Source organism: Leptonotus elevatus, chromosome 4 (genome assembly GCF_054856555.1).
Source record: "Leptonotus elevatus isolate MCC_2025b chromosome 4, RoL_Lele_1.0, whole genome shotgun sequence".
Taxonomy (NCBI): domain Eukaryota; kingdom Metazoa; phylum Chordata; class Actinopteri; order Syngnathiformes; family Syngnathidae; genus Leptonotus; species Leptonotus elevatus.
The window spans coordinates 16148718-16174545 of NC_141242.1; the positions used below are offsets into that span (position 1 = coordinate 16148718).

General features: G+C 38.4%; 1 protein-coding gene across 2 annotated transcripts; it reads left to right on the forward strand.

The window, feature by feature from the left end:
* Positions 1-750: 750 nt before the first annotated feature.
* Positions 751-10480, forward strand: slc23a4 (solute carrier family 23 member 4). 2 transcript variants are annotated; one of them, XM_086073590.1, is made up of 12 exons: positions 751-962; positions 1655-1795; positions 3147-3304; positions 6373-6532; positions 7020-7201; positions 7572-7692; positions 7879-8035; positions 8111-8364; positions 8441-8605; positions 8989-9097; positions 9193-9288; positions 9876-10478. In XM_086073590.1, exons 1-12 carry the CDS (start codon positions 915-917, stop codon positions 10142-10144), a joined length of 1860 nt encoding a protein of 619 aa, XP_085929716.1. In that variant the 5' UTR covers positions 751-914; the 3' UTR covers positions 10145-10478. The 2 variants fall into 2 exon arrangements, with proteins under 2 accessions (XP_085929716.1, XP_085929715.1); XM_086073589.1 differs by having other exon boundaries at positions 7879-8364; positions 9876-10480.
* Positions 10481-25828: the final 15348 nt, after the last annotated feature.

A 25828-nucleotide genomic window follows, 5' to 3' on the forward strand; every position in this document is an offset into this window, starting at 1 on the left:
GTTACCATTAGCAACAGTAAAAAAGTTGCCTTCATTAGTTTAATTTGTCCATTTAAAAATATTTTTTTTTTAACTTGTCATGCTGTTTTTAGTGCAGAGGTTGTGAGATTGAATCCGGGCTCCGGCCTTCCTGGAGGCAGTTTGCATGTTCTCCCCTTTGTGTGACTTACGATTGGCTGGCAACCGGTTCATAGGCTCCAGCACGTCCAGCATATTCTGCATTGGAGTAATCTTAATGTAACTGAAAGTTACCAAGTTATATTACTAATATGTCCAATTGATTGCATTAAGGAGTAAAAAAAAATTCTAACAGTTAACTTGTAACTGTATACAACTATATTTTTAAAGCGCCCCTCCCAACTGTGTCCGTATTAGTCAAGTATGCTCTAGGTAACAAATATACAGTACTTACATGGGTCTGTATTCTTGCAAGCCAAGTATATTGTACAAATCTTTGTATTGCTTGTAAACATACTTACTTACTGTTTCTTACTTATGGTTAAAATAAATCCACTCAGAGAAACCATGACGTGCAAGGGGTGGCCAGTGTCTCCCCCCTTTCTTAATGTTATGGCTTGTCAGAGATTCCTGCCTCCTAATTAAATAGTGGAAACAAACGGATGCTGTCTAAGTGAGTGTCCTCTGGTGCCACTGACTACTGCCAAGCGGGTCAGCTGCTGTTACTGTTCTAATGGGCTTCACATGAGCTGTGGGTGCGACTCATTTCAACCGCCGAGAGCAGAGTCTCATGTTTGAACTTTGATACCTCCTTCTTACACGGCCCACAACTTTCTCCCACCACAACTCGGTCACTTTTCTGGCTCTCCCCAGCTGCGCTCCATTCCCTTCCAGTTGATGGTTTCTCCATTTTTGGGGGTTTTAATTTTATTTTCTGACAGCCACCTGAAGAAAAGATGGCTCCAGAAAAGGAAAGCGATGGTCTTGATAACTACGCATTTTCTGTGAGTACATTTATTTATTATCTCCTGTAAGCTTTTTTTAAAACAGTTTAAATAGCTAATACACATTTTTCACATAAGAAAACACGCGGTATGAAAATGAAATGCTTATAAGTTATAAAATGTGTTTCTTCAGTATTACATAAATAATAATAAGAGGTTTGAGTATAAGACAAGTATACATACTGGAAGTATTAGGCTTGCTCTTATATACATATAGTATATACAGATATCTATACCTAATGTATGTGTATAGGAATTGTCGGGTGGAATACTCGTACCTCCAAAATCCTCACTTACCAGAAGAACCCATTAACAGCATGTTTGTTCTACCATTAAAATTACATCACCAAAGAGTGTTACTGGTGAGCAGTGGGTAACAATCTGTGTCGTTACCAGTCAATCACAGGGTACCTATACTGTAGAAAACCATTCACAGCACACTCACTGAATTGACATTCAAAATTGAATCTTTAGTTAGCCTAACATGAATGTTTTTTGAATGGTGGAGGAAGCTGGAGTACTCAAACACACGTGAGCAAAAATATACCTCTTTTAATGCTCTTAACGGTTTTGTGTAATTTACTGCACAGGAGATGAAATGTTCTTTGGGATTTTGTGAACAGCACAAAGAGTTTGTTGACACACAATGTACAGTATTTTGGAGACTATTCATCATTTTGCCCATATTCAAGCTTGAAGGGCGCTTTTGTGACCTACCTGAAACAAAACATGGAGAAGACATTGACACTCCAATCGAGGAAGAGGGCAGCAAGTTGGCTTACTGTGTCACGGACGTGCCGCCATGGTACTTGTGTATCCTTCTTGGTATTCAGGTATGTTAACAAAATAGCGACCATCACCCAAACAAAAGCACTGTAACACAAAACAATGCAAATCATTAGCACGTTATGTCACATGAGGTATCATGTGACTTGATGTCTTTTTCATGCTTTGTTAGACTTGCTTGGCTTTATATATGTGGACCTAATGGTGAAATTCGCTACAGTTACAGTAGGGATGTTACAGTCAAGAAGTGCTTACGTTTTGTGTTCAGTAAACTTTCTCACGGGGAAGTGCCACTATATTAGCTTCTATCGCTACCACAACCCCATGCATCCATTTTTTTATTGCACTTTTTTTTTCCCATTAGGGACTAGGGATCACATATTTTAAAGATCAGGCGTGGGCAACTGGAGGTCTGCGGATCTAATTTGGCCCCGGCCCGTACTTTGAGTGGAGTGTGGGAATTATAGTTGTATAGATTTAAGTTGTAATATCAACAATCACCACTAGGCAGCAGACATTGCTATACTACAATGTGAGTAGGCCTGATTATTGTTTGCAAATTTGGAATGACATGCAGGACAAACATAGTACCTGAATAATATTAAAATGTTGAGTGATTTAATTTTTGTGAGGAAAAAAATGCACAAAATGACTTATTGCACTTAATTGTAGCTTGTTATTCATCAGTTTTGTGCCATTCTTTAATGGTAAGTTTTACCCACGAGAGACTTTAGCACTGGAACAAAATAAATCACAGTATATGGGCATTTTTTGACTGTTCAAAACATTTGTTGTTGAAGGCTGGATGTTTTTTACATGCACTGAGCATGAAATACAAAGTATATTAAAATACTCTGACATACATTGGTTCACTGAAAATCAGCACCTATTTTGTCCATATAATGTCATTTTTGTCATTCATCTGTTTAGGAAGTGTGTGGTCACTTAAAATTTGAATTCATCATCCTTTCTGTTTGTTGTTTGGTGGTGTGATGTGTGAAATTGGTTTGGTGGCTTTGCTTGGGAAACCCTGAGCTAGTATATTGGCCTGAACGATACACAAACAATCACTGACATGACAGTAACACCTTGACACACAGCAATAAATGTGAAAATGTGACAATAACAAGTGTGTTCAAGGACCGCCCTCAAAATTCAAAAATCCCAAGTCAGTTGGAATAAACACCATCGATGAATTAAACATGATGGCAACAAGCATGTGGACTTTACAACATAGGCATTGTTTTACATTTCAATCTGTGCTAGCTTGTCCATGTTAAGCGCTAATAGTGACAACTCGTATTTACATTGCCAAAAGATGAATAATGTGCTCTTTGATGATACCATGACCAAGGTTTCCATCTATGTTATGTTCCATCTAATGTTTTGTTTGCTCAGCACTGCTTGACAGCATTTGGCGGTATCATTGCCATCCCATTGATCCTCTCACAAGGCTTGTGTCTTCAACATGATGCCGTCACACAGAGTCACCTCATTAGCACTATCTTCTTTGTGTCTGGAATCTGCACTCTGCTGCAAGTTACTTTTGGCATAAGGTAGGTAGGACTAAAGAATACGTTCTGTATTATCAATGGTATTTTTTTCAATGGAAAGATATTGCATAATGTGTGCATACTAGTGTACAGCAAACACTACAGCCACTTGTGGCATTGTTGACAAGGCTCAATCACAACTCAGAACGACTTTATTATTATTTGTAGCATACAAAATAGGTTCTTGAATAGACAAAAAAACCCACACTTTTTGTCATATACTGTGTGTTAAAACTGTCTGTATGACCTGACAATATTATTTAAATGATCTTTTGGAAATCTTACCCAAAAGCCTTGAATTGAATTTGTATTTATTTGGGTGACTAAAAGTAACCATCAGAGACAGAAGGCGTGACAGAGGGATACATTATCATTTGCTCATGTGCACTGCCACTTAAAGGGACTCGTGGGGACACATACAAACGAGACTATCATACGTTTTGTGGCTGGTTATGCAACTCTGTTTAGCAACAAGAGTTAAAAGGAAGGAATTGTAATTCTCTGCTTCATGTCAAGGGATATCAGAATTAGAATCCGCTTTATTGACCACACAAGTTTGGTATGTAAAAATTCACAAGGAATTTGTCTCCAGTCGTATGAGCTATAATATTGTTGGTGTTTGAGACAACACACATCTGGCTGTACCCACTGGCGGTGATGTGACCGTTCCCATCAGGTCAGTGGTTGAGTGGTTGTTTCCCATCCGTAAGGTTGTGGGTTCGATACTCACCCCCGGTGACCATGTCGAAGTGTTCTTGAGCAGCGTCTTTCCTGGCAGCAACTCTGGTTCAAGAAACCTTAAAATGTGGGAAACTCTGCGTTTTCCGTTTCAGAAAGGGAGGTTATTGAAACCAGAGAAAAAGAGGTAACTCTAGTCTGTTTCATAAAAAGAGGTAATTTAAGCTCTCGGACAGTTACCGTTGTAATATGTTCCATGAACCAAACCTGGTCAGTTGCAGGTTTTTCACAATGAACCTTGAAAGTCCACTTTTGTCACAAACATGGCATGTCCTTTTGACAATGACCCTATTGATGAAGGTGCCGCATTATTGCGCCGGGAATTAAATATTCGTCATGAGATTGTTTTCAGACCGCGCATAGATACGCTGGCATTTCTGGCCAGTTATCTTCTTGAACGGGACCGTTTCACATCACAGTCCATCATCTACATACACAACTTAATTCGTCCTTACATTTGCAACATTACCAGCCACAGTCATGCGCTCACATCACAGCATACGTTGTGTGTTAGGCTCCGTTTTTTTTTTCTTATAACCGTTTGAATAATGTTTTTATATTTTATATATCTTAAATCAAGTGCGCTTCTCCCCCACAGGATTGCACCTAAATTAAATGAATTCACGAGCTACCATTGAACAGGTTTCCCCTGATTACAAATGACTATATTTAAATGTACGCATTGACCCGAGCAGCAACATTCTCCTTCCTCTATGGGGAGCCGCTGCGGTGTTGCACGTTTTTTCTAAAGACATGTTCAAATTTGCCATATGATCGCAAGATTTTCAGTTGAGGTTTTATTTTTTTAATGCCACAATCTACAGATAGTGATAGTAATAGTTGCATGACTTAGTGGACATCTCACTAACGTAATTTAGCCTCGGAATTCAGTTAAGCCGCCCCAGCTCCACTGTTGCGTGGCATCCTACAGGGTTTGGTCCTAGGTCCCCTACTTTGTCTAGTATCTTTCATATCTTTTGTCATTTAGTATCTTTTGCCAATGGGTCAGCTATAGCTTCAATTTAACATTAAATGCTGCTTGCTATCCATTAAATCCATAAACTGACATCACGGTACCCCTCGACTCCGTCAATGCTGCGACAGCCGATAACGATAACTTCCTCCAACTCGAAACAAGACCGCTAACACTTAAAGAAGCAAAGACTGCCCTGGACAGAGAACCACACAAAGACATGTATTTAAAAAATAAAAATAAATACAGCATTATAAGCTTTTTATAAACATGTTTAGATTAAAGTACTGCCCTGTTTAATGAAAAACACATTAAGAAGGGGGAAAAAATCATTGGGCCCCATTATTAAGTCATCTACTTATAAAGTCTTATAAGGTCTGGCTTGTTATTTGTTCTGTATGCACTTTGAGGAATTTTGGTACAGCTGAAGTGAACTGGTTTATATTGGGAGGTTTCCCTAATATCTGCATAATCATGTTCATAGAATTGCAGCGTACTCAAATTATCTTGTTACGGCAGATCTGTTCCGTTTGGCTCACAGAAAAACAGGAGTCAAGCACAATAATGCATTATACAGGATTGCGGAATGGCGTTCCTTGTGTTTGAGCCTTTGAAGAATTTTGTGGCAGTTCCCTTGAAAAGTAATGTACAGTGTTAAGTGGGAAAAACATTCTCCGAATTTATTTAAAATTAACTCTGTATCAATATTCAGCCTTCTTATATGAATACACGATGCTCTTTTTCTTCTTCATTATTGTAGTTTGTATGTTGACGAACATTAGTTTGTAACTGTAATGTGTTCGGTAGTGAATGTTTTTGTAATGGATGTTTATTTTGGGAGAGCTAAGAAGCAGAAGCAACTTTTGTAATTGTGAAGTGTGCAGTCCTAGTCATGCTGAATATTGGTGTCAGACCAGGACAAGGGAAAGAATTTCCCCAGTTTATTATCAACGGAATCTTGTTCTTGCTAAATCCACATTCCACTGGCACAGGGCCACTAATGCATATTTGAAATTTAAATTCTCGGGAGGAGATAAACCTGAAACCCGGTAGTGACATATATTTACAGTCTACATTGTACCATACCAGGCTTGATATAGTCTGCTATTTAATTACTTCTTATGCACTTGTGACGCATGTAATCTAATCTAAAGCAATTTTATTACTTGATGATATCTGTTTGTTGCATCATGTACTGCATATGATGGTCAGAATGTTTATCTAATCACCCTTCCAGTATTGTGAGCATGTGTTCTTTTGCAATCAGTTCAAAAAAAGAACCTTAGTCAGGCTATAGATCATGACTGACATTAATGAAATGATTTACATATCATAACGTATTTTCTTCTATGGTTTGCAGACTGCCAATTCTCCAAGGAGGGACATTCACATTGCTGGCACCTTCCATGGCAATGCTGTCAATGCCAGAGTGGACTTGTCCTGCTTGGACACAGAACGCAAGCCTTGTCAATACGTCTTCCAGTGAATTCACAGAAGTGTGGCAGACGAGAATGAGAGCAGTAAGTTAATTAGGGGATATGACGGCTTTCAAATCAATGCAATTTGACCACAAAGTGAACCGTTAGTTTTGAGCCCTAAAAAATAAATAAATAAAAATATACAAAAGAAAAGAAAAAATCGAACCTGCAATTTCACCATCGTAATTAGTCCTGGTGGTGCTTGTAGCACTCTGTTGACTTCCACAGCTGGGGCTAGTTTTTTTATTTTACTAGCTTCTCCCGCTAGCCACTGTTGTTAGCCACTCCAGCCTATGACTCCGACTAATTCCTGCTAACCGCTCTTGTAAGCTGCTCCGGCTGAATCCGGCTCGCTCTTTCAAAATGTTTAATCTATTTAAATTAATTTACTCGTCTCAAATGCTCATGAGAACAAGTTTTCCGGAAATGTTTGATTGGCATGAATGTGTAAAAATATAAATAACCCCCAAAAAGTACAAATATTTGCATGATTTCTGACTTGCTGTTCATCTACCATGTTTGTCTCCAGGTGCAGGGGTCCATCATGGTGGGCTCACTCTTACAGGTGTTAATTGGTTTCTCTGGCCTCATTGGCATCTTTATGCGTTTCATTGGCCCTCTCACCATTGCCCCCACCATCTCTCTCATTGGACTGTCTCTTTTTGACTCTGCGGGCGTCAGTGCGGGGAACCACTGGGGAATTTCCACCTTGTACGTAATATTACTATTACCAAAAAGTCAATTTTCAACTCTGTGCACTTTTGGATTCTTATGATTGAGTTTTATTTATTTATGTATTAATATTTTAATTCATTTAACTAGTTTTTTTTTTTTACAATACCATTGGGGTGATTATTAAAATGTGTTTCCACTTAAATGCATTTTGTCAAAACATACAGCTGATACATTTGAATAAACCTGCTACATGTTTCAGTTGCCCATTGAACTGTGTGGAAACCCTTAATCTCCCTCAGAAGCATGACAGGAAATCCTATTAAAAGTTCAGCGATCCAAGATAGTAGCAGTACTTTCGAATCAACAACAAACGTTAATCTTGCGAATGTTTCCTTTTCTCCTGCAGAACCACTGTTCTGATCATCATTTTCTCACAGTATCTTCGTCACATTCCTGTGCCTTTGCCGACATACGGCAAGGATAAAAAAATACACTCCAGACGTGTCTACATCTTCCAGATTCTCCCGGTATGTAACACATTTTGCATTTTCTTTCTTATTTACCGTTTTTTGTTCAACAACATGCCTCAAATCACTTCACTTTTTCTTGGGAGAGATTCTGCCATCCCAAAAGTATCGATTGAATGATCTGTAGTTAAAAAAAAAGTTCAATACATTCATCTTATAAATTGGAGTTATTGTTTGTCCTTTCAGGTTCTGCTTGGAATCTCTTTGTCGTGGCTCCTGTGCTATATTTTAACAAACTCAAGTATACTTCCCTCTGATCCAAGCCAGTATGGCTACCTGGCTCGTACTGATTTGAAAGGCGATGTAGTGGGTAAAGCTCCTTGGCTCACGTTCCCCTACCCCGGTAAGAAGCTTTCACCCATTGAAAACAGGATCAGAATTCCTTGTAATGAACCCCGTGCCCCCTCTTTTAACATAGGTCAATGGGGGCTGCCCACTGTGAGCGTGGCAGGGGTACTTGGCATTTTCGCCGGCGTGATTTCATCCATGATAGAGTCTGTTGGGGATTACCATGCATGTGCCAGACTATCAGGGGCTCCGCCTCCGCCTAAACATGCAATCAACCGGGGAATTGGGATTGAGGGGCTGGGGTGCCTGCTGGCCGGAGCCTGGGGGACAGGAAACGGTACCACTTCATACAGCGAGAATGTGGGAGCCCTCGGTATCACAAAGGCGAGTCCTCTGTGGAATGTGTACTTTGTTTGGAGAAAACTATTGAATCTAACATTTGGGATGACTTCCTCCACAGGTTGGCAGTCGGATGGTGATCGTCGCTGGGGGTGCCTTCATGATAGTTATAGGTGTTTTTGGCAAAGTGGGAGCCATTTTTGCGACCATCCCATCGCCTGTCATAGGCGGGATGTTCATGGTTATGTTTGGGGTAATTTCTGCTGCAGGGATTTCTAATCTGCAGGTGAGCACTCGACATCAGTCTGTGATCTTTGTTTATTCTTGTGAAAGGGCAAGCAGATCTGCAGTTTTGCTGTTGTTTTATTTTTTTACTGTTTTATCTTTTACACTCACATTAGTGAGAAAGTCCAAATGTGGAAGATATTTGGCTATGAGGGACAACAGGTTAAAAAACAAAACAAAACATCACATCTTATTCAAGCCCTTAACAAAAGCATTTTCTTCATTTTTTAGCAGATTAACAACAAAGTCCAATATTTTTCTGCGGATGCCAATAATGACATATAAATGTTACTCTATGAGATAATGATACAAAGGGTCACATTCACAAAATGCTACGAGTTTATTGTATAAGACTGTATATTTAAAAATAATTCTTTTTTTTAGTATTCAGATTTGAACTCCTCTCGCAACATCTTCGTATTTGGTTTCTCCATGTTTTCGGGTCTGGTCATACCAAACTGGGTAATAAAGAACCCCACAGCGATTTCTACAGGTACAAGACTAATTACACGTTATTTAAAAAATTATTAAAAGCACACCCACATGAACAGGATACATGTTGTGCCATGATGTCACTGTGTTGTCCAGGTGTGGCTGCGATAGACCAAGTTCTGCAAGTCCTTCTCACAACTAGCATGTTTGTTGGAGGCTTCTTTGGTTTCTTACTCGACAACACAATTCCAGGTAATACTGTATTCATTTGTATGATTTTATAGGCTATAGGTACGACCTTCAAAATATATCTGCAATTTCCCAATTTGAGTTAGAATAGTGCTGATAATGGTACACTTGAAGTTGAGATTTATTTACAAATCAAGTGATCATAAAGACTGCTTGAGTGCATCACATTAGGTTTGGTTTCTTTAATGTGGGTTACGTTTTTTAGAATCACAAAACTTTTTTTTTTAATCTGCAAAATGGCATCACAGTGCTTATTTAAAAAAAACACACACATCGTTAAAAATACCACAAGATAGTGACAAAGCACTTCTTTTGTTAAAAATGAATCAGCTCAATGCATTTCATTATAGTTGCCACAAGATGGAACCAGAATAATATTTTTTTTTATTGGTCTCAACACAAAAACAGAACGTAATAATAATAATAATAATCATCCTCATCATCATCATCATCATCATCATCATAATGGAGGATAGGTTCACAAAACAAGAACAGAAATACAGTAGATGAATCCGAGAGTTGCAAATGCGTGGGCAAATATCTGTTTAGTTTTACATGTGACATTTCTTGGACTCATGCATGCCCAACAGGCACAAAGGAGGAACGAGGCATTCTGGCCTGGAATAAAGCACACGAGGACAGCTCCATTAACACACTGGAGAGTGGAGAAGTCTACGATCTGCCTTTTGGCATGAGCGCTTATTTGTCTTCTTTTCCATGGAGCCGTTATCTGCCGTTCTGCCCACCTTTTGTGCCTAAAAGGCCTGACGGATGTGGAGACGGTAAAAGCACTCAGGAACCCAATAATGCACTCGGACATTCAGAGCCTTCACAGATCATTGTTGGAGTCGCTCTTTAAATTGGGAACTCACATCAGCATCCCATTTTGGGGATTTTTTTCAATACATGCAATGCCATGAAAGAAACCAGAATTTGAACTATTAGTTCACTGTGAAAGACAATGTTGTGATTTATTGCCTTCTTAGAGAGTCAAATGAGTTATTCATGTATGGATTACCCCCCCCCCCCAAAAAAAAATACTCATTCATATTAATATACTGTATATTTAATGTTGCCAAAACAATTATTAGATCATATTAGTCTACTTGAGGAAAATATTAATTGTATTTAAGGATTCACTGGTTTCATAACATGCTGTAAATATAAATAAAACATGTATATACTATTTTATGTAACATCCTTACTCGGTCTGTTATGATTCTTAAGTTTTTACAGTGAAGTGGAAGTGTTAAAGATACAAGCTTGCTAAACATAAAAGTTCAGTGACAAGTTTCATAATTTTGTGTCGATTGTGTTGATCTTGAATTGTAATTTCCTAGTTGACCACTAGAGAGCTGTGTTTAGCCACATTACAAATTACACTATGTTGACAAAAGTATTGGGACACCTCAAATTGTTTTCCATGGGGTCCATTGGGTCATGCTAAAATATATTAGTTGGAAGGAAAAATGTATGCATTGTCCACGCCACCATGGTATCAAGTAATTAATTAGCAATTACAATGGCTAATTAATTATATGAGAAATAGGTATAAGACCTCTAACATTTGACTTTTAAAAATTACTTTTAACATTGAATGCACTTTATCTTGTTGTCAAAATTAGCGTGAATTCCTACAGTTCATTGAAGCTAACATGGATAATTTGGGACGGAAATCCAGAGGCAGAGCCACACTTCAAGAGAAGCTCATGTAACATATGCATTCAAGAAATACAAGGCCTTCGTGCAATTACCATTTCACAGTCTGGATCAAAAAAGTGTGGCTCAAAAAAGATTTTCAGTCATGCTCTTTGAAACAAATAAAACTCTAAACAGTATTTTGAATACCATAGGAAATGCTGTCTAAAAGATATTACGGGTGCAAGAATGCATAATGAAAATTGGTCTGTGACTGTAAAGGCCATCTGTTTGTTATAAACATGCGGCACTGTATTTAGCTGCATGAAAAAGAGATTCTAAAAAATGTCTGACTGTGTGGAAGACACTACAGCCAATTTGTGAGTAAAAATAAAACAGCGCGGGCTCACATCTGCATAAAAGGAAGACAAATTGCATGTTTATTGCACATTTGTTTCAGCACTGTTATAAAATTATACACTCATCTTTCAATAAAAAAAATACAACATCATCACATATTGCAAAGAAGATAAGTGTAAACTATATAGGGCCCCAGGAATTTATTTTTTATTTTTTAGTAATAATAAATAACATATGCTAACTTCAGTTCTTGTTCTAAAATGGAGAAAGAAGAAGACACTTTAAAGCTTTGAACAGGAACATGTACTGATGTGGCCTCTGACCTCAGCTCCTCTGACATTTGGGTCCAATATCCTTTAAAATCTATTGGGAAGTGAAAATGAAATGACAATTTTCACAGATGTAAAACGGGCACAAAAGTTTAAGTCTCGACGAAAGAGGTACTGATTGTTCATGCAACTTGAGATCCAAAGTACGAGAAGAGGACAAAGATATTCCACTGAAGCGCACCGAATGAGCTGTGTTACCAAAAAAAAAGTGATGATGTGAATGTTCAGTGCTGATAACTGATGACGGTCTTGTATGATAATGAAACAAACTTTGATGCTCAATGATTTGTAATGAATACAAACAAGGAAAGCAGAAAGAGCACCGAGGTATACATTTCAGGTCCTAGTGCTGTCCATTCTCAATCAAAAATCGATCCCAGCTGAATTTGGATGAAAGCATGTGTAGCCACTCAACCGCAGGACACAAAAGACAACTATTCCTATTCATATTCACACCAATGCAGAATTTAAAATCTTCAATTAACCTAACATATATTTTTGGAACACAAGAGGAAGCCATAGTTGAGATTTGAACTCCAAACCTCAAAGCTCTGAGACATACTAACCGCTGTTCCACTGTGCCGTCCCTGAACCACACTCCAAATACACTAAAGAGAACCAACAGCTCCCCAAAGGAGGCAGCACTTGAGTACCTGGTTAAAAAAATAAAAATAAAATAAAATAAACAAGGACAAAACCTCAGATCTGAGAATTGGTGTGAGGCGACCATCTGTCTCCGCCACTTGAAATGAGAGAGAGAGAGAGAGAGAGAGAGAGAGAGAGAGAGAGAGAGAGAGAGAGAGAGATTCATTCATTCATTCATTCATTGGCCAACACCAGATTTTTCACTTTTGGTAAAAGTTTCCGTCCATCTGTGTCGTGTCTGTCGTAGCAGCTAGCTAGCTAGCCCTAAGCTAAGCACCTGTGAGGCTTTGTCACTCCGGTCCACTGTCCAAGATTGCAAACTCACTTGTGAACAATAGAACAGATACTTCCACCAGAGCCAAACTGTTAACAGCATGCTCGGCTCTATTGACAGCACGTGGATTCTTACGTCTTTTAATTAAAATATTAATCATAAAAACAGGGGGAAAAAAGCTGATAAAGCTAAACATGCAATCAGTAGATGATTTGAAGGTAAGCTGGAAAAATGCTGCATTTACAGACTGAAGTGAATCATGTGTGAACACACTGTGTTATGGGAATAGAATTTGTACAGTCAGAGGGATCATTCCTCCCTCACACGCAATATAGTTTACAGAAAGACATCCAAGGGCTGGCTGGATGGCTCACACATTCTGTGGGTTGACCTCAAACTAGGTCTGCACTAAAACCAGTGTTTGGGCTTCTTTGCGAGCAGGTATTTAGCTCTTACTGAAAATGACTATCTTAAGTGGATTCACGGCCTCAGCAAACAAATCATTGCCCTCATTTAGCCTGTATCATGTTCATCTTTCTTACTCAGACCAGATGTGCGAGAATACTGTAGGGAGAGTGCAACTTGAGCACATGAATACAATTACAACGTGCATATCTATTTTGAGAGATAGCAACAATTTATGATAGAAAATGAGACAGTCTGCAGTGATATACATTCAAAAGTCAAAGCCCCAAATTACGCACCACCGCAGCCAGCTGCTTTAAATCAATAGCATCACTCTTGTGATAAGATATATTTTTTTGTTGTTTAAATTTTGTCCTACTTCATTCTCAGAAAAAAGGTATAGTATTGTGTTTTTAGGGGGGAGAAAAAAACCCTCGCTTCCATATTCACATGAACCGAATGTAACCCTCTGACCCTGGCGGGGAAAAAACGTAAAAACAACGACTCTGACATCAGATAATTCGTTTCACGGGGTGCATTAGTACAAACTGCAATTGTCATTTGATTGTGAAGGTCTGTAATGTCTTTCCGAAAAACTACTAGCCATTATATTGCCTGTTGGAGGGAGCAAGCACAATCAACACAGTAGGTGGTAAACCCTTTATTTAATGATGTTCTATTAAGGATGTACTCCACTCACCTTCTTCCCAACATGCATTTCTCTTAATTTTACTGAAGTGTGTCGCTCGTTAGACTAAATGACCCTAACGAAAAAGCTGCCATGATTATGTCCTGTCCTCCTTCACCTGTCATGTTTGATGACGGTTTGGCTCTACGGGAGGTTTTTCAAGTTTTAATTGTTATATTCAAAAGAAGGCACAAGAATAGACTCAGCTGACACGACACCAAACCATCCACTACCAAATTTTCATGAACAATTTAACATGCAAGACAGTCCTACTTTTCAAAACTGGTCAGTATCATCTAAAAGGGTCCTAAAATCTGAACCACAACATATCTCATAAATCCTGTGTTTTATAATTCAAATATTGAATCATCGAATGGGAGCTATGGGGAATTTGCAGTCCATTTCAAAAATAACATTGACAATATTGTGTCAAATCTGGTCCGATAGCGGTCAGCAAATACAGCACAAGCCTTCACTTGGTCCATGTGTCTTTATGTGGGGACACAGAAAAGTTTTGTCCTGGTTGATGCTGTAATGCTTGGGAGAAGTTGTTTCTCAACTAAGACCATCAACGTGCTCTTCAGATCCTGTTGCTACCTCTTTCAGTCCATTTGTGATGAATTATTGACCAATATAAATGATTGCCTTCAGATGGCCGCTTTTCCCACTGCTCTTAAGACTGCGTTCGTTAAGCCCCCTCCTAGAGGAATGGTTTAGATATTATGTACCCCAATAATTACAGATCGGTATCCAATCTGCCATTTTGATTGAACTTTTAGAGAGATTTGTTTTAGCTATTTCCACTCTTGTCTTATTATTCATTGTATTCAGCCTGCATCTGTTAAGATTGTAACTAATAAAAGTGGCCTAAGATGTCGACTAGACATGAGGAAAAAATTGTTCTTGGTTTTATTAGACCTAAGAGAAGTTTGTGATACTGTTGATCATGGAATACTTTTAAATCGACTTCACAAATTGATTGGCTTAACTGGTATTGTTTATAACTTATAATGTTCATCTTCAAAGTATGAACTTAAATGCGGTGTCCCTCAAGGCTCAATTTTAGGTCCAATTATTTTAATTTCTATATAAATTGTTCTTGGTTTTATTAGACCTAAGAGAAGTTTGTGATACTGTTGATCATGGAATACTTTTAAATCGACTTCACAAATTGATTGGCCTAGCTGGTATTGTGTTTAACTTATAATGTTCATCTTCAAAGTATGAACTTAAATGCGATGTCCCTCAAGGCTCAATTTTAGGTCCAATTATTTTAATTTCTATATGCTGCCACTTGGTGACATTATCAGGAGACATGATATAAATGAGCAGTTATACGGATGATACACAGCACTACACTTTTCTGAGGTACTGATTATTGGTCCTGAAACACAAAGAGAAAAAATTATTTTTTAATTAGAAGCACTGAAACTGAAACATTATGATAAAGTTAAGAATCTTCGTGTGGTCTTCAACTCAAACGCAATCTTTGAACAGGCCATCAAATGTATCACCAAGAAAGGTCAAGGCAGAGACACTAATTCATGCTTCTTCTTTTTTTTTTTTACCTGTAGAATTAACTATTGTAAATGTTGTTCTTTCTGACCTTCCCTAATAAGAATCATGTACCAAAACAACTGCTCCAGAACTCAGGCGCTTCACTATAAATATTAAGATTTTTTAAATTGTTTTTTTTAATAGCTTATGATGGTCTTAGTGCATCTTATTTATTTGATTTGCTTTTGATTCATGAGCACCCCCCCCCCCCCCAAAAAAAAAGTCATTCATAGATCGACTGAATATTTGAAAAGTACACCTCTTGTATATAGAGGGAATATTGCATTTTAAACAAATGTGTTGTCACTGCTTAATGCCGCACTGAATACATTCATGTTGGTTCAGAAAATTATACACTCTAGTTGACAAAGTTGAGATACTTGTCCAAAAACGTCTTGAAAAAAGAAAAAAAGCTAGTTGTGTCCTCAAACTTCCTTCCTGTCTCTCACCTCAAAGGTCAAGTTAGCATAATGAGAACATTCAGTTTCTCCCGCCTTCTTCTGTCTGGCCCTGCACTTGTGTTTCAGGCAAACTGACACCATGACAGTTAAGTGAGACGATAAGTGTCCAGACTTCCACCTGGAAAACTAAACTATACAAATGATATATTTATATGTGTCCATGCACCTACTTGTACTTACAAAATATATTTATTAAGATTGTCTCTGAGACTCTGCATAGAGGTGAATTCTAAACGTAATGAACACAAAGACAGCTACTGTACTGGATCCTTCATGCCTTATGTGCAATATGCGCCAAATGAAGTTGATGAATATGTTTGTTAGCATGCGGCTAGTGCCACCTACTGCTACATACCACCTTCAAATCCAAGTTTAAGGCAAATCGAAAAGAAACTGGGGCAGTGGAAAACCATAAAACCTTTGGGATCGGGAAGAGTCACGAGAGCTTTTCCTCATGATGCACATGATGAACATCTGGAAAACGTATTCGTTCTACTGTGCAATGTACCCACATATTTTAAGCTTGTGTCAAAAATGTTAATGTATTTCCACAACATTAGCGCCCTTGGACTACAATATGTCAGTGCAAACATATAGTTTTGGCTGTTGTCCATATATGAAGGGGTTTAGAAAGGTATTAGAAAAAAACCCTGTTTGTCTCAGATCACAGCAAATCAAAGCATTATTTCCAGTCATGTTTTACCTTTTTTTTTTTTTTACAGGAATTCAAACTTCAAAGTGAACTCACCTTTTCACACCGAAAATTTACAGTTCTCCAGGATCAAACATACTTCCCCATTGTACAGGAAAAAAGGAGAGCCCCACTTTGTTGTTTGAATGGAAGACATTGTTTTTATTTTTGAAATCCCTGCTCTGTACGGAAGCGTATTGCATTTACTTGAGAAAAAAAAAACTCCTGTTTTTCTGACGAATTTTTTAAGTGGAGCTTTGTTTTTTTGAGGTTTTTTTTAATTGTCAGTTGTTCGGAATATTTTTTTCTGTTTTACTGAATATTTTTTTCTCTCAAAAAATATTTAGAAAAAAGAGCTGAAAAATATTATTTAAAAAAAACAGAGGAGAATATGTTTTCTAAAAACAGAAAAAAATAATTTAAAAAAACAGGGAAAAAAATACTCAAAAAAACAAAGCTCCCCCCAAAAATTAGTCAGAAAAACAGGACTTTTTTTTTTTTCAAGTGAATGCAATACGCTTCCGTAGCTCTGTATTAAATCTAAACTACATATTATAAAGAAAGAAAGACACAGAAAACATCACCGACAGGGCTTTAGTTGTGAGCAAGGCTCATCTCAGTTAAACTAATCCAAGAGGATTTCTTTGTGCTTTTTCCGAGTTTATGTCGTGTCACAATATGGAGTTTAGAAATAACAGGCAGAGCAGAAATGCTAATGTCAAATGAGGGCTAGTGTCATCCTAGTCTAAAAACTCGCTAGCAGAATCAAAAGCAGACCTTTGGGCTGGCAATTCCCCTCACCTCAGCTGTTCTTTTTCAAGTTTTTCATCTGCTTTTTGTATCTCATCGCTCAACTCGGAGCAATCACGCATGAGGTCTGACAATAGGCATCTTGATAATGAGGAGAAAATGAGAGGAGCAGAAGCCACAGACAGAAATATCTGTTCTCCTCCCTTCTTTTTTGTCTCTAAAGATCTCTTCCCCTGCTGCACCAGCCTTAAGAGCATGAAGCTGCCCGCTGCCAAGGTACCGCGTTGTCTGACACGGTGGCCACTTATGATCCACAGTCAAACTGGCAGCTCGTCTGACCAACCTCAATAGATGAGGACAATTACAGACCAACACAATCTGCAAGTCTCATTTTTTTCACCAATCCATATTTATCCCATTATACTTACCATTTTTATGTGTGCCTTTGCTTTGTTGCCATCTGCTGTGATCCCTCGACATGATGACATCTCTGGGAAATAAGTCGTTCATTCATGCAGTGACTCTATGGTACTGGTATGCAACTTTATAATTGTTAGTGTGGCCGTTTTATTTAGTGGATCCCACAAAGACATGCATTTTCCTTCAGGGACTATTTCTGTATGAAAATCCAGTAAACCAAAGACAGTTTTACATGGAAATTAAAACCTTGAGATACTGGAAGCTTTCTGATTGGTGGTCAAAGACATGACATTGACTCCAATACATGCAGCTAAATGAAGCAACCTATGATCGAGCTACTTTTCTAAAATTAAAAACAGACTGGTCACTCACATTCTTGTGGCTGAGCTAGAGGCTTGTTCTCAAGAGTGAAACCTCTATTTTTGTCCTGTTAGTGTCAGAGAAATGTAATTTAACATCTTCGCCCAGTTCCCAAGAGGATATTAAACTACAAATGCAAGCCTTGAGGGATCGTTTTTAAAAATGGGCACAAACGATAATAAAAACTCATCGTCTGGGGCCACTTTGCAGTTACGGCTTCGCTCATTGGGCCGTGATAACGTTGAAACCAAATAAATGTTTACCCGTCACATCATATTATTACATAAACACAACAAATTGATTGCTGAAGAAAGGGTAACAAAAATTCTTGCAAAATCTCAACGTTATTATTTATTACACATGACAAACATTTTGGTGCATATGCTTAGCAAGGATCATGCAAGTTGTCACATATGATTTGCTTTTGTGGTCCCCACATAAAATGAAGTGGGAAACCAGATCTTTCACACATGTGGTCAGTAACACTCGAAAAACTGTTGAGCAAAATAACCCAAATTGAGTAAAAAAATGGCCCAACCTGCTACGTGGGTCAATTTGACCCCACTTCCTAGATTACCCAGAAAGTTTGCTTGCTTTCGTTACAAAAGTAGAAAATAGAGTCTTTCTTTAAAAGTATGTATTTTTTGGTGGTGGTGGGGGGGGGGGGGGGTGGGGGGGGGTTGTATGTATCAATAGTGCGAGAGCCAGTGAGTACCCATACTGGTATCAGTCTGAAATGTTATTCTAATTAACTTGTGTTTGTTTTATCATTATTCTATCTTCTTTTATTAGCTTCTTTAATGTACTATATAATTAGCCTATTCAGAAATGATTAATGTATTAAATTACTATTAATAAAAATACTTTTACCTTTCATTTTGTATCACAATAAACACCGCTACCATGAAGGGATGCAACTCATACCATGATAGGAATTTTGGGCCATATCGTCCAGTCCTGGTACAGGTTCACTGTTAAAGGAAGTGGACAGTGACTAGCTATCAGCAATTCAAAGAAGAAAGGACTGAAAACGTTGCCCATGTGTTGAATATGCCAGGCGATCGCTGTTATGATTATTTGCCATTTCAAAACTGCATTACAAGAGGAAGCAAGTGAATTTCACAGGGACACGTCCTCAAAATTGAGAGGTAAGGACAAGGCAAATTAACAAACTGATATTGTCACATCAAGCTGCAAGTAGAAATTCTGCAACAGCAAAAGGCAACAGAGAGCTCCGTTAAAGTGGCTTGGATTTTAGGCAAGCGCAAAACCAATTCTCAGACGCAGAAATAGCAGCGATTGATGCAACTCATGACAAACTTGTATGTGAGAAAAACAAGACTGAATCCGAGTAAGCCAATGTATTCATGTCACGACAGACGAATAGATTGGAGCACATGAAAGTGGAATTAGTCTTTTCATCCTGGCCTGTCACGGCAGAGTCCTCTGCTGCTATGACTGATGAGAACGAGGTCCAGCACCGGCACAGGATTCTCGAAGACTTTGTAACAAGCTTGCCACATGAACCATTCTGGATTTGGGTTTTTTCGTTTGATCTCGGGTTGGATTAAATCATACATTTATGGCTGCTCGTGTGCATGTAAGATCGAAAACCGGCCTCTATTTTTTTTAATTATTTACAGCAAGTGCCAGGTCTGGAAAAAGACTACGATTTGTTTTTCTTCCAAACAGATGTTTTTTCTCTCTCTGCAAATGCTTTCATACAAAAAAGCACAAAATTGCCGTCCAGAATATACCACATGAACAAAAATATTGGGACACATTAGACCAACAAGAAAACAAAGACATAATGCATCTAAGCTTCCAAGAGCATGAGTGAAGTCAACCGTCACTAATGTTGGACCCAAAAGAGGGTTCGATTAAGGTCAGGGCTCTGAAGGTCTTCCACACCAGACTCATCCATGAATGCTTTTATAAACTTTGCTTTGGGCACCAAATTGTTAAAAGTGTCTTGGCAAGGCTGCTAAATTGACTAGATTTTGTTATGACAATGTTTTGGGTTGGGTCATGGTGTCATTGTGTTGTTATGATGTTGACGTTGTCAGTTGCTATGCAGTTTACATGCCCCTTGTTATTATGATGTTGTCAGTTGCTATGCAGTAGTGTTAATTTCGTCAACGAAAACTTAATTAAACTAAATTTTGTCTACGCACATTTTTTCACCAGACTAAAACTAGACTAGACTACACTAAAACCTTTTTTAATAAACAATAACTGGGACTACATCAGTATGCATTTTCATTGACTAATGAAGATGAGACGAAAATGTACTTCATTTTAGTTCATGAACAAAAACGAGACAAAAATGTAATGATTTTGTAAAATGTTGTCTCTGCTAGTCTGTCATGTGACACACATTGACACACACCCTTTCAAATCTGCAGCTAGCAAGTGCAAACATTTTTGTTGACTAAAAACTATAATGAAATTATGTTTTTTGGGGACTAAAATAAAGACTAAAATGCTAGATTTATAGTCGACTAAAAATGGCCTAAATAACAACGGGATTAAATTGACTAACTATGATAAAAATCAAGCGTGATTGAAACTGGACTAAAACTGAGACTAAATTTAAAAATGGCGTGTAAAATTAACTCTACTATGCAGTTTGTACAATGTATGTCCCTTAATGATGATATTTGTAGCTCATATGCAGTTGCAATTCCCTTAAGAAGATGATGTATCTTCTATGCCCGTTGAGATGATGATATTGTCAGTTGCAATGCAGTTTATACAATGTATGTCCCTTGTAATGGTATTTGTAGTTGCTATGCAGTTGCCAAGTCCCTTATGAGGATGATTATTTGTCACTTTTATTACGTATAGTCACTCTTATTTTGTAGTTGCATTGCAGTTGCTATGTCCCTTATGATGATGATGATATCAGTTGTTATGCAGTTGCTAGGGTTCTGTATTTACCTCTGTTAGTTTGTCTTGTCACTCTTATTTTGTCATATAGGGCTTTATTTTATCTTATAGAATTGTACCTCGCCCTAGCGGAAACCTTTGTGAGTACGTTGAGGTTTCCGAACCCTGCTCCTTCATGCAAGCTTTCTTTCTCACAAGCAAGATGTTCTTCCATGACTTCGAGTTTGCTTCCGTTTGCGTTTGGGTCCTAATTCTGCTCCTCACGTGACAGGTTTGTCTCAATACTTTTGTCCACATATCATAAATTATGTGTATTTTTGTATTCTATTTTTACAGGGTCATGGGTAAATGTGTACTATCATTATGTGGTTTGGGAAAACTAAGGCTCATTTGACATTTTTATTGAGAGTATGTTTCCATGAAACACTTTGTTTTCTGCAGAGTTTTGGATTACAGATGACTTTTATTTATTTCTCTGTGCACATTCTCTGTCCTTAGCCAGGCATAATCTGCTCACTTAATGCTCTCATATCATATTTTCACTGGCACAAAGCAGTAAACTGTCCTCAGGATGTGTGCGGGGGGACACCCTGTTATCTCGATGCAACTGAAAGGAACACAAAGCGCACATTGTATTGGTGCAATTTTTGATCAAACAAGCAAAAGATACAACGCACAACGAAGCACACACACATTCGTTATTTCACAGTTGTATGTTATTGTGTCTTGCTTTAGAAGTGCATCAGACATAAAGGGATTGATTTATTAGAGTGTGGAGGAATCGACTCTGAGAAATTTATGGTCAGTTAGGCCAGATGAGAAGAAGGTTGAGGTAACTTGTGCGTGTGTACTTTCCCATGGAATGACAGTTGTAAAGTTGCTTGAACTGACATGAGCTTGCATTAAATCATTTAAGGCGGGAAGCCACTGACTGACAATCACATTTAACAGCGGGACATCATTTATTTTGTGTATATATATATACTTTTTTTTTTTTTTTTTTTAACTATTTCTGAGCTACCTGATTGACAGCTTAAAATAAATGCTAAAAGCACAGCCACATCATATCACATGTAGTAGTGGAGCATACATACCAATGGCAGTGCTTCTCCAGATATTGCACTATGCTAAAAGGTTCAAACATAACACCATGTTTATTACAGAGGTGTGGCTCATTTAGATTCTGGCCATGTCTGACATGTATTTACCACAATAGCTTGAAGTAATTTAACGTCAAAGCGATTTGAGCTACCCAGGAGCAATAAATATGCCACACTCCCACTTTAAATTGCACAAGATTACTCCCGACACATCTAAATCAGAGCCATGGAAAATTAGTTAATGCAGTTCTGGTTGACGCAAGCGACCACCCCACACTGGAGTTTATTTTTGAAAAGAAGGGAGTTTCCTGGCCTCTGCTTTCAAAGAACTTGCTCAAATGAGTGGTCCTGGGACCTGAGACCATTCCATTAAAAACGTTAATCATTCCATTGTTGACTATAATTGAAATATAGGTAAAATGAAGGTCACGCCATAATGCATACAGCAGGTCAAAATAGGACAGACTGTTGACAATAAATAAACTACATCCACATTATAGTTCGATTATTTTTTTTTTTAAGCGCTTGTGCTTAATAGGGTTGTGAGTGAGCTGCAGCCTATTACAACTAACTTTGAGCACAGGGCACATCCAGACAACCACATTCACACCTATAGACAATTAGACTACATTATACATAATATACATGATTTCGGAATGTAGGTAAAAGCCCACAGTTGGAAAGTTGAATTCGAACCCTGAACCGCACAACTTTGAGCCATACAGCAGCAAATTTATCTCATTCAAAGTTATGCAAAGACAAAAAGTGAATGGAATAAGGAACAACGTTTGACAAAGGATGTGTTCTTGTCCCCCATACAAGTTCAATATTGATGCCGCACACAAAGTTCCTTTTAAGTCATTATGCAAATATAATGCATATTAGACGTGCTCGCTGAAACTAGTGGAAATCCAGTGAATTCTCCAAGGAAGCCATGTTTCCTTAATGTTCAAACTCCAAGTTTTTATGTAAATGTAGCAATAAGCACCCACATCCTTTCCCCATTTTGACTGACTAATGGCTCATTTTGACTGTCACACCCTTTCCTTGTCAGAGGTTGCTGAATTCCGTTGACAATAGGCCCCATATATAGGCTTTTTTTTATATATATATATACCTCAATTACACTGAAGTGAAGCTTGATATGTCCTTTTTTTATGCTATTGCTTTTAAAATGACTGTCCTTATACTGCCAGTCATCCAAGAATAATGTGCTGCCCTTTGCTTAATGTTAAAGCTCTTTGTACAGATTTTTCTTTTAGATCACCGTGACAACCTCACTCATGGGTGTGACGTCTTTCATCTTCAGATAACTTGCGCCTGTGTTATTTCACTGCACATCAAAGCCTAGAAATATGGTAGATACACCACGGCAACATGTCTTAATTAATTATTTAATCAATCATGGCTGGGCTAGAGCCTGAATCTAAACTCACCGGGTCCTATTTTCATGCCCAGCGCAAGTCTAGCGCAAAGTGCAATCTAACTATGTGCATGGGTGGAGTTTTCTTTCATTTGGCGTTTTCGTCGATGGGTACAGTTGTGGGCCCTGGGCATAGGCGAACTAGGTGGTCGCCTAGAGCGCCATCTGGTGGTGGGGGCGCCAAATTGCAGGCTAAAAAACAACAACAATAATAATAAAAATATTTTTTTCAATTCAAGTCAACTTTATTTATATAGCCCTCAATCACAAAAGAGTCTCAAAGGGCTTTACATGCCGACAGTTGATAAATATTTTCCCCAAAAACATTTATAATGAAAAGATCCAAGCCCTCAGGTGCTGCATTAAGAAAGCGTCAAAAGGAGGAGGAGGAAAAACGGGCCGAGGGTAGAGGCGTGTTTGTCAGTCGAACACCATTGACTACAAAAATAAACATGAAAATAGTGTTAGCTTCTTAGCTTGCTTGTAACTTGTTTACTCCACCGTTACATCCATGCTAATCTGCGCACCAGGGCGGGGCAAAGCTTGCTGCCTTTAAAATAAAGCAGTACACACACACTCACACGCTCGCACGCACGCACGCACGCACGCACGCACGCACATACAACAATCTGCATTTTTGCCTAGGGCACCAAATCACTGGAACTTGATTCCTCGCCAATCGAAGCAGCTTTCCTTATTCCTTAAATTGAAATTCACTGTTGCCCAAATGCTTGTCAGCTCATTAATCACCCACCTACAGTGTGAAGACGACATGCAAATAAAAGGGAGGAGGCTCTCTTTGCCTGTATTTTGTATATGTTTGTGAGCGTGTGCATCAACAAGTGTTCTCTGTCTTGTGCTGAATTCAAAACTGTTGGGAAGAAGGAAATATTCCATTTGGATCCAAGTCTGACCACAGAGTGTCCCAGACGAAAGGAGACAAAAACCGACCATGATAAGCTCCTTTTTTTCTTTTTTTTTTTATGTGATCAGAAAAGTTGATTGTCAGCAGTCCTATCACTTACTTATAAGAAAAGCAAGCAAGCCAAGCAATAGCTGTCAAACTACTGTTGCCGGCCAGGCACCTGATGCTAACGCTAACAGCTAGCTACGAGCTGAAGTCGCTATTTAATATACTTTCTGTGTGGCATTATGATAATGGTGGTAGAAAATATGTAATTTCAATAAAAACATCGATAATGCAAAGTAAAATCTGCTAAGGCTGTTGCATTGTTGTCAATGTCTAATTTGGTCAGCCTTATTTTTTAAGTTTGCCTTAGCGTGTGTCTGAATGACAGCGCTGTGCCAGCACAGCTCGCATACGTACGCACACGCACACACACCGAGGCGGAACTTAATCGTTAACATACATTTGAATCTTTTTGTTTTGGTGGAAAGTCATTTCAAGTCAAAGGGCTTCAAGTCCAAGTGAAGACACAAGTCATTGTTTTTAAAGTCCAAGTCGAGTTGCAAGTCTTTTAACATTTTGTCAAGTCGAGTCTAAAGTCAAATTCATGACTCGAGTCTGACTCGAGTCCAAGTCACATGACTCGAGTCCACACTTGCATCTGGTGGAAGAGCAGTTTATTGGTGTGTCTGTAACTGCATTGCTGGCATACAAATGTCATTTGATTTCACTTTTGTGTTACAATGCAATGACACATCCAATTACTAATTGAGGTGCACCTTTATTAGAGGATATGTCCCAGCCGGTCACCCATGTAATATATTCAGAGCACTCCAAATAGCCACAAGCCAATTTCCTTCCTTTTTCTTTTCATCTCCTTTGCTTCATTTTCCTTTCTTGGCACTGGCCTCTCTCTTATGGAAATTTATGATGCTGAGGCACAGCAGGAAATTTGCCAGTAGAAAGGGCACTTTTGCAAGCTGTCCTCTGACACGCCACCCACACGGTCCTAAATCGGGGTGTTATCCCCACTCATAAATCAAAGAGGTTATTAAATCAAAGAGCAGACATCCCATCTGCCCTTTTCCATCGCAGCGGTTTGTCTTCATCTTTATTCAATTTAGGAGGATTATTGGAGCAGCATACAGCATGACGCGTTGATTTCCCCTTTAAAATGTCAGCATGTGACCAAGACAGGATGATCAGGGGGGGTGCTGTTTACAATGACCACAGACTGATTAGGGTCTTCTTTGTGCTTGTTTTTAGATTCACCTGTTGTCAAAGGCTTGATAGGAATCGCGTTCTAGCCATTCACAATTCCTGACAAAAACATCCATATGACTTCAACTGGTGCAATACTTATTTTTCCGCTGTCAACAACTATTTCTCAGCACTGACAAGGATTCTTTATAAGCCAGGAAAAATTTGCTTTTTATAATGATTAGTGCAAACATACTTTAGAAATTCCGTCCTCCATTGTTTGAAGCGTTCCAAATGTGTATTGGTGGTTATTTTTCACATTCTCCTCTGAATTCGACATTGTCTGTGTTGTACCTACTGAAACAACATTATATACAGATGTAGAAACATAAATATAATTGTAACTATGACAAAAACACTACTAATACTGTATTAATATATCGCTG

Excerpts from the sequence above, each read along its gene's own strand:
- slc23a4 (XM_086073589.1), top strand. The coding sequence starts at position 915 with ATGGCTCCAGAAAAGGAAAGCGATGGTCTTGATAACTACGCATTTTCT. Across the intron at positions 963-1,654 it reads TTGATAACTACGCATTTTCT|CTTGAAGGGCGCTTTTGTGA; the intron begins GTGAGTACATTT and ends CCCATATTCAAG. Across the intron at positions 8,365-8,440 it reads GAGCCCTCGGTATCACAAAG|GTTGGCAGTCGGATGGTGAT; the intron begins GCGAGTCCTCTG and ends CTTCCTCCACAG.